We start from the raw sequence: 16,438 nt of genomic DNA on the forward strand, positions 1-16,438 counted from the left end.
TTTTAAACAATTCCCAGTTTATTCAGAGAGCCTAGTAAAGTACTTGGAGCTCTGTTTTCAGGCTTTCACTGTCTTGCTTCTCTTTATCTGGGGAACTACAGGCCTGTCAGCCTGATCTCAGTGCTGGGAAAGGTCATGGAGCATATCATCTTGAATGCAATTACATAGCACGTGCAGGACAACCAGGGGATCGGGCTCAGCCAGAATGGGTTTATGAAAGGGAGGTCCTGCCTCACTAACCTTGCCTCCTATGATAACGTGACCCGCTTAGTGGATGAGGGGAGGGCTGTGGATGTTGTCTACTTGGACTTCAGTAAGGCCTTTGACACTGTTTCCCACAGCATTCTTCTGAAGAAGCTGGCTGCTTATGGCCTGGACAAGTGCACTCTGCACTGGGTTAAAAACTGGCTGGACGGCTGAGCCCAGAGAGTGGTGTGAATGGAGTCAAATCCAGTTGGCGGCCGGTCACAAGTGGTGTTCTCCAGGGCTCAGTGTTGGGGCCGGTCCTGTTCAATATCTTCATTGATGATCTGGATGAGGGGATTGAGTGCACCCTCAGTAAGTTTGCAGATGACACCAAGCTGGGTGGAAGTGTCAATCTACTGGAGGGCAGGAAGGCCCTACAGAGGGACCTGGACAGGCTGGATCAATGGGCTGAAGCCAGCTGTATGGGGTTCAACAAGGCTGAGTGCCGGGTCCTGCACCTGGGTCACAACAGCCCCATGCAGCACTGCAGGCTTGGGGAAGAGTGGCTGGAGAGCTGCCTGGAGGAAAAGGACCTGGGGGTGTTCACTGACAGACGGCTGAACATGAGCCAGCAGTGTGCCCAGGTAGCCAAGAAGGCCAACGGCATCCTGGCTTGTATGAGGAATAGTGTGGCCAGCAGGACCAGGGAGGTGATCGTGCCCCTGACCTCGGCCCTGGTGAGGCTGCACCTCGAGTACTGTGTTCAGTTTTGGGCCCCTCACTACAAGAAGGACATTGAGGTGCTGGAGCGTATCCAGAGAAGAGCAACCAAGTTGGTGAAGGGTCTGGAGAACAAGTCTTATGAGGAGTGGCTGAGGGAGCTGGGGTTGTTTAGTCTGGAGGAGGCTGAGGAGAGACCTTATTGCTCTCTACAACTACCTGAATGGAGGTTGTAGCGAGCTGGAGGTCGGTCTCTTCTCCCTAGTAACAAGCAATAGGATGAGAGGAAATGGCCTCAAGCTGCACCAGGGGAAGTTTAGGTTGGACACTAGAAAAAACTTCTTCACTGAAAGGGTTGTCAGGCATTGGAACAGGCTGCCCAGGGAGGTGGTTGAGTCTCCATCCCTGGAGGTATTTAAAAGATGTGTAGATGTGGTGCTTGAGGATATGGTTTATTGGTGGACTTGGCAGTGATAGGTTAGCAGTTGGACTTGATGATCTTAAGGGTCTTTTCCAACCTTAACGATTCTATGATTCTATGATTCATTATTACTGGAAGTTATTAATACTGTAACGCACAAGGAGTTAAGCAGAATTGATTGTTTACTTGCCCAAAGCAATCTGAAACGTAACTATAGAGCTGTACTTGTAAATTACCACAGACTGATACGTATTCTTGTATTCTTTAACATATGCATAACATTTTTTTCCTTTGCCTCTAATGGCTGTACCCAGAATTCAGCATACAAAACTGTATTTGAATACTCTTAGATCAGCAGCCTTTTTTTGCAGGCATATCTCAATATAATTCAGTAAATCTTACCTAGTTCTCCCCCAGAAATGGAAAAATCTCTTGGCAGGACTATCCATTTTTTAATACAATGAACCCTATTAGTAGCATTCATGTTGACGTTATTGATCCCCTCCTGAATGGCCCGGTAGATTGCCTGGTCCCTTGTAGCTACAATCTCTGATACTTTAGTGGCTTTACTACCAGTCTTCTGGCAGAAGTCTCGAGCTTGCTCAGTGAGAATGTCAGTGGGATCAGATGTATCTGGGTCCAGCATGCTCTAAAATATCAAATTAAGCGAATCGTCAAATGCTCACTCTTACAAGGCATCACATGTTTCTCTGATCAGGTCCTCCCTGACTAGTAAGAATCAAGAAGGCTCAGCATCAAGACCCAAGCATTCTGTAAGCCTTAAAAAGCAGAAAGACCTACAGATGATAGTGCTTTTCTTTCCATTTTTCTACCAAATGACAATATTTTTGGCTTATATGCAGATAACATGAACAGACTTAAAATGTGCCAATAAATTGGGCAATAAAGTCCACCTACAGACCTTGAATTTCTACCCTATTTTCCAAATTACTTCATTGTTACAGGTGAACATTTAGCTCATAGTTAAACTGAATTATGTGGTGTAATGTAAACAGCTTGACAGAAGCATTCTTTGAAGCTAGAGTTCTTAAATTACTATTTCTACTGTACCTGTAGATAGGGAGTACCAGTTGCAGAGGTAAACAACTGGAAAAAAACTAAAGGGTCATTCACTATGTATGTGCACAGAACATGAAGTACAAATGTTTTAGAAAAAGTGATTTCTCAACTGAAGCATATACCACAGCAAAGCTATTAATTATTTTGTTTTACAGTCATTCTTCTTGTGTTATATGCACAGAACAAATTGTAGAGAAACACTTCTGTCGGAAAGTCTCTGTTACAAGCTGGTTTTGCCCATAACAGAAACCTTTGTTGTCTTTGGTCACCTGTAAGAATTAAAGCTATTATTGTGCTCTGTAACAGAGATTTCTCAGTCTTTCAACACTTAAAAACTTGCATTTAAATAAAAAAAAAAAGGTCTTATATGTATAGGAGCAACAGCAGTAAACACATAAATGTGTATCAGATCATCTAATTATAAGAAGTTTAGACCATCAGGATTTGGTCTGTAGTTGCTATATATTGTTTTTCCCACTAACGCCCCCTATCTAGTTTTGGATCTTTTTACAAACAGCTCAAAATTCTTCTTGTTTTGTTAGGTGCAGGTATATAATTTCACTGAAATCAATATTAAAACAGGTATACCTTTAGGGTCAGCAACATTGACAAAAACTTCTTTTTATCTCCAATCACCATAGCATTACTAACAATTGGGAGTTCTTTTTTAACAGCATCTTCAATTGGAATTGGAGGCACATTTTCACCCCCAGCTGTAACAATCAAATCTAGGCAAAAAAAGAAAGGCTATTAGTTGAATTCAAGTAAATTCTGAAGATCAGGTTAATGTCTGGATCGACCCACTTTTCTTATTCTGACATAAAGAATATGAGATATTTTTTTCAAAGAATGCTTTCAAAGAGAACTAAGCCTATTAATTATCTTAAAAATAAAAATGCTAATATTTTTCAAATATGTGCTCAAGTTCTCAGTTCTCCCGCACTATAACATATTTGCTCCAGGTGATTTTTACATAATCCAGAAAAAGGTTAGTTTTTCTCAAGAGGCACTGTTGCATAATCTGGTATTTTTCTGTAAGTAATCATCTCTTCCAAATTAGCATAGGATTCACTCTCTATTTTACTGTTGCTATCTCAACAAAAAGCAAGTTCATTTTTAACATAATGATTAAAAGTAATTCTTAAAGCCACGAAGAGGGGTCAGACAAACACAAGTTACTACTGCAGAAAGGCTCCCTAAAAGCAACATGGAAAGAAGGGAGAGAGGAGTGCGAGGAGGGAGAAGTCAAGATCTTAAGAGAAGAAGTCTGCAGTGACAGTAGCGATTCCTGCTCTACTTTTGACATAAGGGGAATATAATGACAGACTGGAGTCTTAATATTTTTAAGGCTTGTCAACAATGGTAGTGATACCTTATTTTTACTTGAATGCTTTCATTCTGAACTATAATACAGATATTCATTGGAATTATTAAAAATTTGAGTATTACCTAAGTAAATTCCAACTCTTTGCTCTCCAACTCATTACACTAGTGACTTCTCACTGTCCTCAAATAATAGTCTTTGCAGCATTTCAGAACATGCTTCAACAAATGATATAGACAAATGGCATACCAGTCCTTTGTGTAATAATGTAGCTGACTGTATGTATTAAGGATTAAGGTACCCGATTCCCTGTCAGTGATAAACTTGAAGAATATCGATGCATCAAGGGAATATTGCACCCTTCCAGCATTCACAGGTTTGGACCCTACCATCTCTACTGCTCCATAAGAACCATAACAAGAAATAACTTCCAGTATATACTGAACCTTCTGGTATGGAATAGCCATTGATCTCAGAACTAGAAAAGTTATTTCTCTCCCTAGTCAATGCACTGCATTCATTTGAGGAAGCACAAGTACTCTTTATGGAATGAGAGATTTCAGTCAAACCACACATACACACCAAAGTTAGTTGTGTACCCAGATTTGTCTATGTCTATTTTTTCCTTTTGTTCTCCCCTCCTTTTGCTGTAGTCCTGGTTTTGCCTTAGACCCGCTACCAATCTCTCTGGCTCTTAATTTTTTCATTGCCTGAGATGTCAGCTTTTTCCGAGCTGATCCAGACAACTGTAATAATTGTAACAACTTTTTCCACACCTCTACAAATATTCCCCCCTTAAGGACTTCCCTATCTACATCTTTGTGCTTTGCAGCTTATGAGTCCTACAACTCCTAAGACCCACAGAACCAAAGGAAGAAGTCCTGTTTCAGTCCCTAGAAGAAAAGCTTTACTACCTCCCATTAGATTTTACCTTATTTGGACTTGGATTTAAATATTTAATCAAACTGGACAGACAGTTATTTTATCCCAGATGTTGTACATTTCCTGTCATTTAATTGTTATTAGTTCAGCAATCAAGGAAGATATAAGTGAAACATAAATCTTATGACCAAATGAGACTAGGAGTTGCTAACTGCTATGCTAAAGGAAAATGAATCAGACAAGAAAGCAAGTTAAAATCAAGATAGCTGCATTTGGTGCAGGCTATTAATAGCATCTACTTAAGTCCTGATTCCTAACAGGACACTATGTCATCCCATGACAAATTCACTTATCTGTGTTATCTCCATAGTGACTCACCATATATTCTAAGATGATAGTTACTCAATTTTTAAATCTTCAGTTACATCTCGACTGTGACTAATCCCACTCTCTGAATATGTATCATGAAAAAAAAAGCTTTCAAGTAAGCAAGTGACCAGTCTTGTCCACGTGAGACTTCAAGCTATGTATTTTAATAATACATAAGCTTAGTTTATTGCTTTAGCTTTAACTTTCCCTTCTGCCCCCTAGCTTCATTAGTAGTCTCTGCAAACACATCACCTAAGGCATGAGAGGAACCTAGCTCTAACCCAGAGCAACAACTTTTATGTAAGAGGGCTGTCTCTCATCACTGCCTAAACATTCTAATGTGCAATTAAGAGAATTTAGCAAGATTCAAAAGGAGACCAGACAGCGTAATGGATCATTAGAAACATAGAAGACACATTCAACCTGCATTATTATTTTAAATTACTAATTGTAATTAATACTTAATAAAGGTCAGGAAGGTAAAAAGCCTCATTGTAGTAATTGAGCCATGTCCACCTATTACAGACTAGAGGGAAACCTTTCCTGAACAGGGCACATCATGGTTTCATCACAGGAAAGTTTATTTTACCTTCCTATTAGGTCAACACTGCTGGCATTAGAGGAAAGACACTTAATTAGATGGGCCACATATGACATGTAGTTGAACAGTGCTGAACCGTTTCCATAAACATGGAGCAAGATTTTGCTTGTTACCTTTAATTCTTCCAGTGACATAGAGAAAGCCATCTTTGTCTAGTTTTCCTAAATCTCCAGAATGCAGCCACCCATCCTCATCAAAAGCTTCTTTTGTTTTGTCTTCCATGTTTAAATAACCCATGAAAACAGTCCTTCCCCAGAAACAGATTTCTCCATTGCCTTCTGTATCTTCGTCCACCAATTTCACTCTGCAGCCAGGTGCTGGTTTACCACAGCTATCAGAGAAGAGCAGAAAAATCCACAAGGAGCACAGAAATATTAAATGTAATACTGATAAGATGTCCAACATGCCAAATCCATGAACCTATCAAAATATTAGTGACTGTAAGTAACACCCTGCTGTAACTGTTTGAAACCTATGGAATATTAATTCACCAGGGCAGATGTGTTAGGTATCTAAGCACTTTTTGGCTGTGTATCTTGCCTTGTGCTTCCTGTTTTCTTCCCCACTCTGCATCTTCAGGCATAAAACCACTTTTCTATTTAAGGTCTTGCATTTGAAAGCTATCCTACCCTGGATCAGAGCCAGGATATACATCAGATTTAGAAACTGTGATCTGCATAGAATGCTGTAGACCACTTTCAGCGCTCTTGGCATGGCATGCTATGGAGACAAGGTGTTCAGCTTCTGACCTGGAAGTTATTTTGCCTCCCAAAGCCACAATAGAGTGGCAATGCATTGAGAGAAAATAAAATAAGCGATAAAATCTTTGCTGAACTTAGTAAACACTCTTCTCATAGATATAACAAAAAATACCATATTTAAAAAAAAAAAAAGTTACCTGTGCTGCCTGTAAATATAGGGCCCAGATAGGCAATGTGGGCCTGTGGTCTCACTCATCCCATAGGCCTCATATAGGGTGATGTTCAGACCCAGGAAGAAATACAGTGTTTCTTTATTGAGAGGAGCAGCACCAGAAAAGTGCTTCTTACAGGAAGAAAAACCCAGTGCATTGCGTATTTTTGCAAGCACTAAGTAGTCTGCTAACCTTGTCCAGAACTGCCTTAAATCACTGCCAAGTACAAAACACACAAGAGAAGGAGAAAGTAAGTCAGAGCAACCTATGAAGTTTCCAAAATCAAATCAAACACTAATCTGGTTTAGAGATATATTTGCCATTTGGTTTTGGGTGTTGACAGAAGTTACATCAGTAAGAACAGGTTAAATATTTGTCCTTTTTTAATTTATTCAGTGTCTTTCATTGCTAGTAAACTCCAACTCTTGAGCTGTCCCCCAATATTCCACCCCCTCCCCCCGTCATACGCCTCCTCCAAATTCATGCCCTCTTCTCACACAGGTAACTAGCACTTGCACAGTCACATGGTGCACCACATCAGGGAACCCTCTCAGCTGAAAACTAACCTTTTCAAGTCACAGAAGACACTGAGTTGGGGGACGTGTTAGTGGGAGTATGTTCTCAGGGAGGATGGAGGGACACTTTTAAGAATCACCTGTGTTTGAGATCAGCCTGCTATAATTGATAACTACACCCTCCCTCTTGCATAACTGTTTGTTGTGTTGCCTGGCCAAATTTTACCCATTTACACTTAGGGTCTCACTGACACTTCATAGTTTATTACAAGCAGATAGCTACTTCCCAGCTGATGGAAATCTCACTCATTATAATACATACCTGCTTGAGCAGTTTAGATTTCTCTCTAAGCTAAGTGACATAGCCCATGACAGAATTTTCTTCTTCATAAATCCTGACCGAGCAGAAGCATCTTTTAATTTCTCCATGATTTTCTCCCATACTCGGGGAACTCCCATGTGAGATGTTGGCTGCACTTCTTTTAACGTGTTGATCAAGCTGCCCTGTTAAAATCATTAAACCATTTCCAAACATTGCAAAAGGCCCACAGCAGTGATTAAGAGGCTTGGTGATACAGCCTGCATCTTGCAATAACGTGTGGAACTTTACTAAACATGTAGGATATAAAGAAGGACTGCTGAACCTACTTCAGTCAGGTGTATGCACCAACATATGTCAGCTCTGACACATCGGAGGAGGTATGTATACAAAAAGGGAAATGCACTAGTGGTTTAGTTCCTTCTGCCTCCCTTTCCTCCAAAAATTGCTTATACTTTTGTTTTAGATGCATATTCTTCTGCCTTAATAGAAGCTTATGGATCTGGATTATACCGTTTAATTGGAGCCTAGAGCACTGTGTCACAAGCCTAATGGATTTTATTTTTCCATAACTCCTGCAATAGCAGACTCTCAATCTTCATCTTCTGCACCTTTTCAAAGATAATATTCTCTCCTTGGGATGCTTTCCAAGAGGAAGAAGTGCAAGCTTAATTAGGTAAAATACAAGGCAGGTACCTTCAGAGCATCTGGCTCAGCAAAGTAAACTTGCTCTCCCCATTTGATTCCAGTCCACAGGTCATATATCTGCGCTGCTATGTGGCTGAGTGGGAGATAACTGACTATAGACTCCTGTTGGACCTCTGCAGGTTGCATATCTCCTGCTCTGCTGCAATGTGCTGATGTCCAAGTTATCTGTTTAAATAAATAATAAGACTCATCAGGTATGGTGGGTTTTTTTTCTTTTTTTTTTTTTTCTTTTAACACAAACTAAGGATCCTCGTGCTATGCTAATGTAACTATGAAGAATCTGTGCTCACAGAAATTGCTGAAGACATTGCAATCTTTGACAACACACCAGATTTCCAATTCCCTGGGGGACACTCAGTCAAAAGCCAGATGAACTTAGCAGCAACATAGACTTGCAGATAAGAGAAGCAAATGCAGTCTTTCCGCTGCCTGACTGTGCCATGAACACTACCAACTCCCCACACCCTAGTGACACACTGAGCAGGGCAGCCACGGGCTGGATGGACAAGGAGTAAATTCACCTGCCCTTTCTTTTGCAACTCTCCTACTATGCATGCCGTCTATCAAGACAGCACTTTACACCAGTGCTAGGTCTATGTTTACCTGAAAAAGGAAAATAAATATTCAGTGATTAGTGAGCCCAAAGGACAGTTTAGTATCAACAATGAGCTCAGTATCTTGTATCGATCATCATCTGGCTAAGCACTAATGAAGAAGATAGCAGCTATATTCCACTCCTCTGGAAGCCTCTGGGATATTCACCACGGTGGTTCACAAGTCACACACACACACACACACACACCCCGCCACAAGCAGCACTGCATGTATGAATATTTTTGAAGATGTGCTGCTTGACCTCTGTATGATGTTTTTCCACCTTCTTCCTAACTCCCACTTTATCTCAGAAGATGCAGTTCAAGCATGCTAAACGTGCATATCTTCATTATCAGAATATGGCATATGGAAGACCCACAAATATAAGTGATGGTATGGGGCAGGGGGGAAGACATACATGCACAGCAAAAAAACCCACCACAAAACAAAGCAAATAAAAAAAACCCAAAAACAAAACCCCAACCAAACAAAAAAAATACACAGTTCTTTCTCAGAGGAGTCTGTAATCTAAAATGGGTAGGGCAGGACACAGAAATGAGATTATTCAAGATGGCAGGGAAGAGATACAAATCACATGCAAACCTGTTATCACAGAGTGTTCCTGCCAGTTCCTTTTCCTTCTAATAAATTAGAAGGTACAAGTGTACGTTTGGTCTAAGGAAATACAGATTCTCAAGGGAGGTTTTCAAGGAGCAGCATCCTGTCAGGCCAGGCCACTCCATTTTAGATAGTAGCAGTGGACAAGTGGCTATGGGATACTTACACAGAAGGCAGAACATCGTGCCTTTGAGATGTGGCTATATTGATTGCTTACCCTCCTTATCCTCCAAGTCTCACAATACATAGGCACACTCACAGCAGATCTGTGTGGGTGCATATATGACTGACTCAGCATTGGTTTTGCACATGGACGGTGGCAAACATCTTTTGACTAAAGAAGGCAGTAGCACAGTTACAGGCAAGGCATGTTTTCCACTGTTCATCAACATAAAAATAGTCTGTTCGTGATCAGCTGCCAGGAATAGTTTGGCAGCTAACATGGAAGTGACACCAGACTCCTTTGAGATGGAACAGCGCAGGATTTGCAATGTCAGATCACTCTTTTTGTCTATCGAGCCCACTGTGTTCTGCTTCCAGATACCACCATACTCATCCCCTACATTTGGGTGAACTGCTCCTCACAGTGTGCATGTCTGCAATAGTTTCTGTATTATTTTAAGAGGCAAGGCCATGGCTTAGACCAGCCCTTTCACAGATTGTCTGTGTTCAGAAAGGCTCCCTACCACTTTCCAGTCCTGCTCAGCCACCTTAAAAAAAAATAAAAAAAAATATATATAAAAGCCCAAAAGAACTATAGTCCAGATCTTTGCTAGCAGACCTTTGAGGAAAGTCCTTTTTGCAAACAACTTTGCTTTTTACTATCACTGGAAAATTTTCTGTTCGCAACAATGCAAGTAGGGCTATTGTAAGTACCAGGACTATGTATTAGATTGCATTATCCTCCAGTGGCAGATGCAGATCTAGGAATATAATAATGCCAAAGGAAAAAAAAAAAGAAAAAACAACAAAAAACCCCACACATCCATCTGCAATTTTAATAAAATTTCCAAAAGCAGTCTATCAGGCTGTTTTGATAGTGGCTGGCTGATGTATGTAATTTGTTTGTTTTAAGATGACCTGCAACATCATCTGAGACACTTTATGGCAATCTGTGAATTATGTTTGTGCAAATATGCATTATATCACACAAGAAAAACAGTGAATAAAAACCCCCTGATATTCATAACAAACTGTTCAGCCTTGTGAAGTGCTAGTTTGAATGGAGTTTCATTCTTTGCCATGCTTATACTTTACCAGAAACAGCCAACTGCATTTTGAATATTGCTTTGTAGTACACTATCCATGTTACAAAAGGAAAAGGATTTCAGGGCTCTACTATGTACCAGTCATTTCAAAACACAGGAATAAATATCCACATACTTTGCTATTTTTATGTGAAAGGAAGACCCTAAAGTACATACATTGTCATGACTCAGCATGGCTCCTTTTGGCTTCCCAGTTGTTCCAGATGTGTATATTAGCACGCAGCACTGATTCGGCTTTTGGGAGTTAATAATATAATCCAAAGTCGTATCAGATATGTCATTTCCCAATTCCAGAAACTCTTCCATCTAGAACACGTAACAGAAAATACAGGCTATCAAATGGCTTCTTACAAGTAGGAAAGATGCAGTACCTTATCAGTCTCAAAAATGGCAGAAAGATTCATTGCATTGCTCTGAACATGTTTCCAAGGCCAGTTTTGCCAGGTCTCGTCTATCTAAGAAGTATGATAAGACTAACTTAGAACTTTATATGCGAATTGCAAATAGAGTATCTAAAATTGTGCTGCCATGAGTCTTTTCAGTGTTTAAGAAGGAAATGGTAATACTGTCCCCTCCTCCAACACTGATACTGTGGGCAAGTCATAGAAGTTAAAATTCTGTTGCTATTTCACACCATTAGAATGATTCTGAGTCTTATTTAAAGGAATCTGGATGTATCATTTTAAAGTAGCAGCACACTTGTGACATTCCATCTATAATTCCTTCTCCTCTATACAAATACAAATATAAAGCAATTGGATGAAAGCTTCTTTGCAAAAGCATCATCATCTAGATGTGTGAATATTTGCCCAAATTATCTGCTATTTTGCAGCAAACAGATATGATACATATGATACTGGTCACAACTTCCATTCAAATTTGGCTCCATCTAGAATGAGCTAAACCTTTTATGATGCTGGACTTTTGTGCCACACAAATTGGCCCAGAAGAATGCTGAACCTGATCCTTTATGTTGTATCAGTTGCTCCCAGGTACTTCTATTGCATGCACCCGATGTGCTGCTAAGCATGCTATTGATTTCAATGCTAACTGAAAAGTAGGGTATAGCAATTTTTTTAAGAAAGTCAATAACAAAACAGTCAGTTTCCCATTGGAATCAGATGATTCATACTGTGCTACAGAACTGCGTTATTCAAATGCAAGATGCAGCACCTCCATTCTTCAATGGTTTCTTGGAAATATATATAGACCACATAGTAAAGGGGATGATGCGAAGGACAGCAGAGGCAAAAAAGGAGAGTCTGTGCTTTGGGGGGAGTTTCTTGTTTCCTTCAGACCTCTGCCATTGCCAGTGTGCTACTAAGATTAAAACAGTTAGTCTCTGTGTCACCTAGACTACCTTTTCTTGGGTGGCAACGCTGTCCCTAAGGATTCTTATAATTACCTATCATCAGTTTTATGTTTTCTTCGAACAAAACACATCTCTGAAAAAAGAGGCAGTAGAACGCACAGCTCTGTAGCAAGCAGAGGATTTATCATATCCTATCCCATCCCACAAAATGTGGCTGGGTCAATTTCGCTAGCTCCTGGAATGTCTGGAGGTGTCAAGGATGTAATTGTTTCTATGTGACTTAGCAGTCGTTCCTGTTTTCCTGACCTTACTGTCTTCTCATACTAGAATGCATTAATCACTGTGAATCTGTTGCCTAGGCTTTGTTTACTGAACAGTACCTGCAAGAGCCAGTGTTCCCATTCACCAGAGCGTGAAAGGTACAAACAAAGAGTCACACACACTACTGACTCTGCATTTGCCTTCTGGAAACATACACTGACCAGTGAACTAGGCCTCTGCCCTTACCGCAGCAATTGCTCATTACATGTTAGCTGTCAACTTGCGATACAAAGCTCTTTTATCAAATGCCATGTGGTTGGCGTGGTTTGCTTTACATCAAACTGAATAAACAATCATTACTGCCTTTGGTGATTTGATCTCTAATTTCTCCTTTAGACGACAAACTATGGCAACCGTCAGACGCTCTCACAGCTACCCTTCTCCACTGAAAAAATGTGTCCTATGTGACACCTGAACAGGGGTGTTTTCAAATATATGAATTCACAGGCATTTAAGTTTCAGCAACTGAAAGCTGTTCCAGAATTAATTGCTAGCAGTTATTCCTTTTACTAAGAAACATAAACAGTATGATCATCTTTGTATTAATCTTTTATTGTACTGCAATGTAAGGCATACTCTATACCAGTACGTACAGTATTGTAACAGTAACCGTTTATTATTAATGGTTATATGCTAATCAACATAGGAAAAGAAGATCTGATTAAAACAAGTGGAAAAGATTTTTTGTGTATCTAGTAACCCCTCAGATTACCAAAACCGCAGATATTTAAAAATATTTTTACACTGTTCACTCTTCATTAATATCTTATTTCCCCAGTTGAAGATCTTCAGGCCAGAATCTGAAAATCTGTAGTCCACTTAAAATGCTGGGGTTTGCGTTCTTGCTACTTAATTATTTTCAATTATATTTTCAAAATATATTGGAATAACATGTTTATAAAAATCTGTTCTGCTATAAGTCCTCATCTTTCTTAAACTAAAGGCTGGACTGCTACCACTCAGAAATTTCTGATCCTGGCTTTGTCCCTTTTTCTGTTTTATTTTTACCATGTGATACAAAGATACTACATATACTGAGAAAATGTGCTTCTCTGTGTAGTCTGTAGTTATTTCTCTTCACTTATTGCCTATCACCAGAAATATCTGGTGCAAACAAAATGCAACTATCATCCATAGAGTACAAGCATTTTCATGGTCTTGGATTCAGTTTTCACTAGCACCAGTGGACAACTTTTATTTTTAACGGTCTGAGAGTACACATTTTCCACCTGAAGCCTATAGGTGTTTTGTTAATCCAATCAAGTAAAAAGCCAGGAAGATACAAGACATACAGTTAAGCAAGGTAGCTCTGATTTTAAATGTCAAATATCAAACATGAAGTTACAGGTAAATTAAACAGAAAAAGCTGATGAAGCTTTTGAATGTGTTTGCTAGAACACAGCAATGCATTCTAAATGGTAGAGATTCCACAGATTAAATGTAGTAGAAGTTAATCAAATAAATAATATCCCATCAATTATAATTCTGTTCTAGCATTCACATACCGTATACAAATACGGATGTCTCTCTGGAATGGAGTCCTTATATAGCACAACAGCTTTCAAGTGTGGCAAGCGATTCCAGATCTGTTGGATTTTTTTAAAAACAAATTTATTATTTATTATTGCAGGGATGCGTGCATTCCACGAAAATACTGCCAAAACTGTGATAACTTGACAGTCACAAGAAACCTCCCCTTTCCCTCCATTGTCAAATATTCTCCCCAAAACTCACAACCAACTAGCTCAACAAGGGGGGGGGGGGGGGGGGAAGAAAAGAGGAGAAAAACTGAAGCAACACAGTCTCCTGTAGAAAATATGTTTTCAGTCAAGATTTAAAAAAAAAAACCAAAATACAAAAAAACCCACATCAGAAATGGCTCCTCAGCATTCTTTCTCATAATGCCCCAAAGGGCACATCAAGAAACAGTTAAGCTAAAAGTTGACCCTAGCTGCTGTGGATACCAATAAAGATGGAGGAAATACCTCAGCAAAAACTGTCGTTAAACTGCTAAAACAACATTCTATTTTCTTAAATAAGAAAAAGGAAAGGAAGCCATATGCCCATTTTCAGGATAAATAAAATAAAAACCTTCAGGCTTACAGGCAGACAGCAATAGCTGCTGCTTTCAGTAGTTCTTTCTCTGCTTTGCATGACCTGCAGAGAGCATTCATTTCACTAAACTTTGTGGGACCCAGTGCCTCATAGATGCCTTTGAATTAATCACATTCTGAACTCACTTGATCAATCTGCGCTAACACAAAAGCAGTGGCTTGATGGTAGCTATTATGTATATATTATTAGAAGGATAACAATTGAAATGTTATTATGTCAGTCTTGGGTTCTTCCAGAAAAAAAACAAAAGTTTCAAAAAACCCTCAGCTGGATAAATCAGTGTGGACCAGAGCTGTCTTGTCTTTTTCTAGAAATGTGTATGAATCAAATCTCTCAAGTTCTTCAATTTATATTCTTCTCTCCACATTCATGACAGCATAGCCTGAAGATAGCCTAGTCAATGACACTGCAAGAAGGCTTGTCTGATTTTAAGTTTTTCCAGAATATTTATAGAAATCACTCTTTCTCCAAATTGCAGATAAAAGAAAACTACAATATACAAAGCAATTAATACATAACTGATATGAAATACATTTGAAAAAATTTACTGATATTTTCTGTGGCAGGTACATGTTTTTGGCGGAAAACTCCATCATGGAGGGCTGCCATGCTTTGGCACAGAGTGCAATTTAGTACAAGTTCGATGACTCATCTTCAGCCACAGGCCTCCCTCAACACCTTACTGACAGACAAGCCCTTCCCAGGGAGCTGCCCCGTGTTCCTCCCCCAGGTCATGCAACAGGGATCTTTCCATCAAGTTGGTCTTTCAACTTGGCACCCTTGCAGAAAGCTACTCAAAGCTGTCAGAGAGTTTTGTCAAAATTGTGACTGTTCACTTAAGGAGCTTCCTCCTTTCTCACTGAAGTCTATCTCACATCAACCATCATGCTCTCAAAGTGCAGTGAACTCAACCACCCTAATGATTAATATTACGAGCAGGAAAAGATGCCATTTTGGAAAGAGGAAATTCTGAACGCTAACATCGTTAACATTTAAATGGAAGGCCTTTACAAACTTGCATCATCCTAATCTCTTCCATTCAAGTGGCCTGTGCTTTTCCAAGTGGAATTGAGTGGTGACATTACAAACATGGGATCAAAACATGTTTGTTTTCCAGGTAAGTTTGCAACAAACAGCCAGTGAGCTCTCTGCTGAGGAGAGTCAGAACTGCTTAGACATGAGTCACAGACACTATAGAGAACAGAGCTGCAAGTTACCCAATAGGTCAAACACCAGATGCCAGGTTTCTGAATAAGAACACTCCCATGAAAGGTTTCATGATACAGATAGTGAATATGGTATTTGGGACCACTAGAGCATCAAGAAATTGGAAAACTATGGCTTTTAAGCAATCACTCAGCCACCATGTACCTGCATTATCTTGTCCAGTTGTTTCCGATTTTCCACAACCATGATATTGGTTTTGCTGTCATGAGCAATGTAGTGGCAGGCCTCTGGAGAATTGGTTGTATATATTCCTGTGACAATTCCTCTGTATCAAAAAGATGTATAAATATATATTTTTTAGTTATATGTACAAGAACATATATTTATATACATACACACATATACATGCACTTAGGATCAAAAAAGAGAATAATAAAAGATCAGATGAAAGCTAAAATAGTATGAAGATGTGGAAGTAAACAGCAGCACAGCTGTTGCATTTGTTTCAAGTATTCAGATACACAAGAATCTGATATATGCACACTGCAACAACTACCTCTGAAACCTACTCAGTCAAAGATGCTGTAGGCTAGCACTCAGCATTTTAACCCACTTGAGGCTACACAAGAGTTAGGTCAGGAAGTGGTAAAAAAACCACTATGCCCTCTTCCTGTTCAAGTTGCACAAAGATACCAATTTGAATTTCACTGGCACAGAAACAGCTTAAGAGGTAAAATCCAAATTGTATAAACAGGTATCAGGACAGAAGGAATCAGGCTAGTTAGTATTTATCTGTCACTTCATCTACTTGATCATATCTTCCTGTAGACAAATATAATTAATATAAAACTAGGAATCTCATCTGTTTCCCACATCTTCCAATGATAAGATACCGTACAATAGCTTCTGTGTGACGGTCACAGTTAAGTCCATAGCAAAGAGGATCATTTTACAAGTGTCTGGACTATTTCAGATCTACTGAAACCTATGACACTCCACTAGGCC

The 16,438-nt window shown here is 39.5% G+C and overlaps 1 protein-coding gene across 2 annotated transcripts in view; it reads right to left on the reverse strand.

Moving 5' to 3' along the window:
• The window catches only part of ACSBG1 (acyl-CoA synthetase bubblegum family member 1), a 44,567-nt gene that overhangs the window by 1,824 nt on the left and 26,305 nt on the right, over window positions 1-16,438 (reverse strand). For both annotated transcript variants that reach the window (XM_064456720.1, XM_064456719.1), the window contains exons 5-13: window positions 15,638-15,758; window positions 13,657-13,737; window positions 10,675-10,824; window positions 8,027-8,203; window positions 7,334-7,515; window positions 6,482-6,712; window positions 5,697-5,914; window positions 2,996-3,135; window positions 1,730-1,976 (exon numbers count right to left, since the gene is read on the reverse strand). In XM_064456720.1, coding sequence (XP_064312790.1) covers window positions 1,730-1,976; window positions 2,996-3,135; window positions 5,697-5,914; window positions 6,482-6,712; window positions 7,334-7,515; window positions 8,027-8,203; window positions 10,675-10,824; window positions 13,657-13,737; window positions 15,638-15,758 — 1,547 coding nt within the window. The remainder of the gene's footprint in view (window positions 1-1,729; window positions 1,977-2,995; window positions 3,136-5,696; window positions 5,915-6,481; window positions 6,713-7,333; window positions 7,516-8,026; window positions 8,204-10,674; window positions 10,825-13,656; window positions 13,738-15,637; window positions 15,759-16,438) is intronic.

This window comes from Phalacrocorax carbo, chromosome 7 (assembly GCF_963921805.1).
Source record: "Phalacrocorax carbo chromosome 7, bPhaCar2.1, whole genome shotgun sequence".
In the NCBI taxonomy this organism is placed as follows: Eukaryota; Metazoa; Chordata; class Aves; order Suliformes; family Phalacrocoracidae; genus Phalacrocorax; species Phalacrocorax carbo.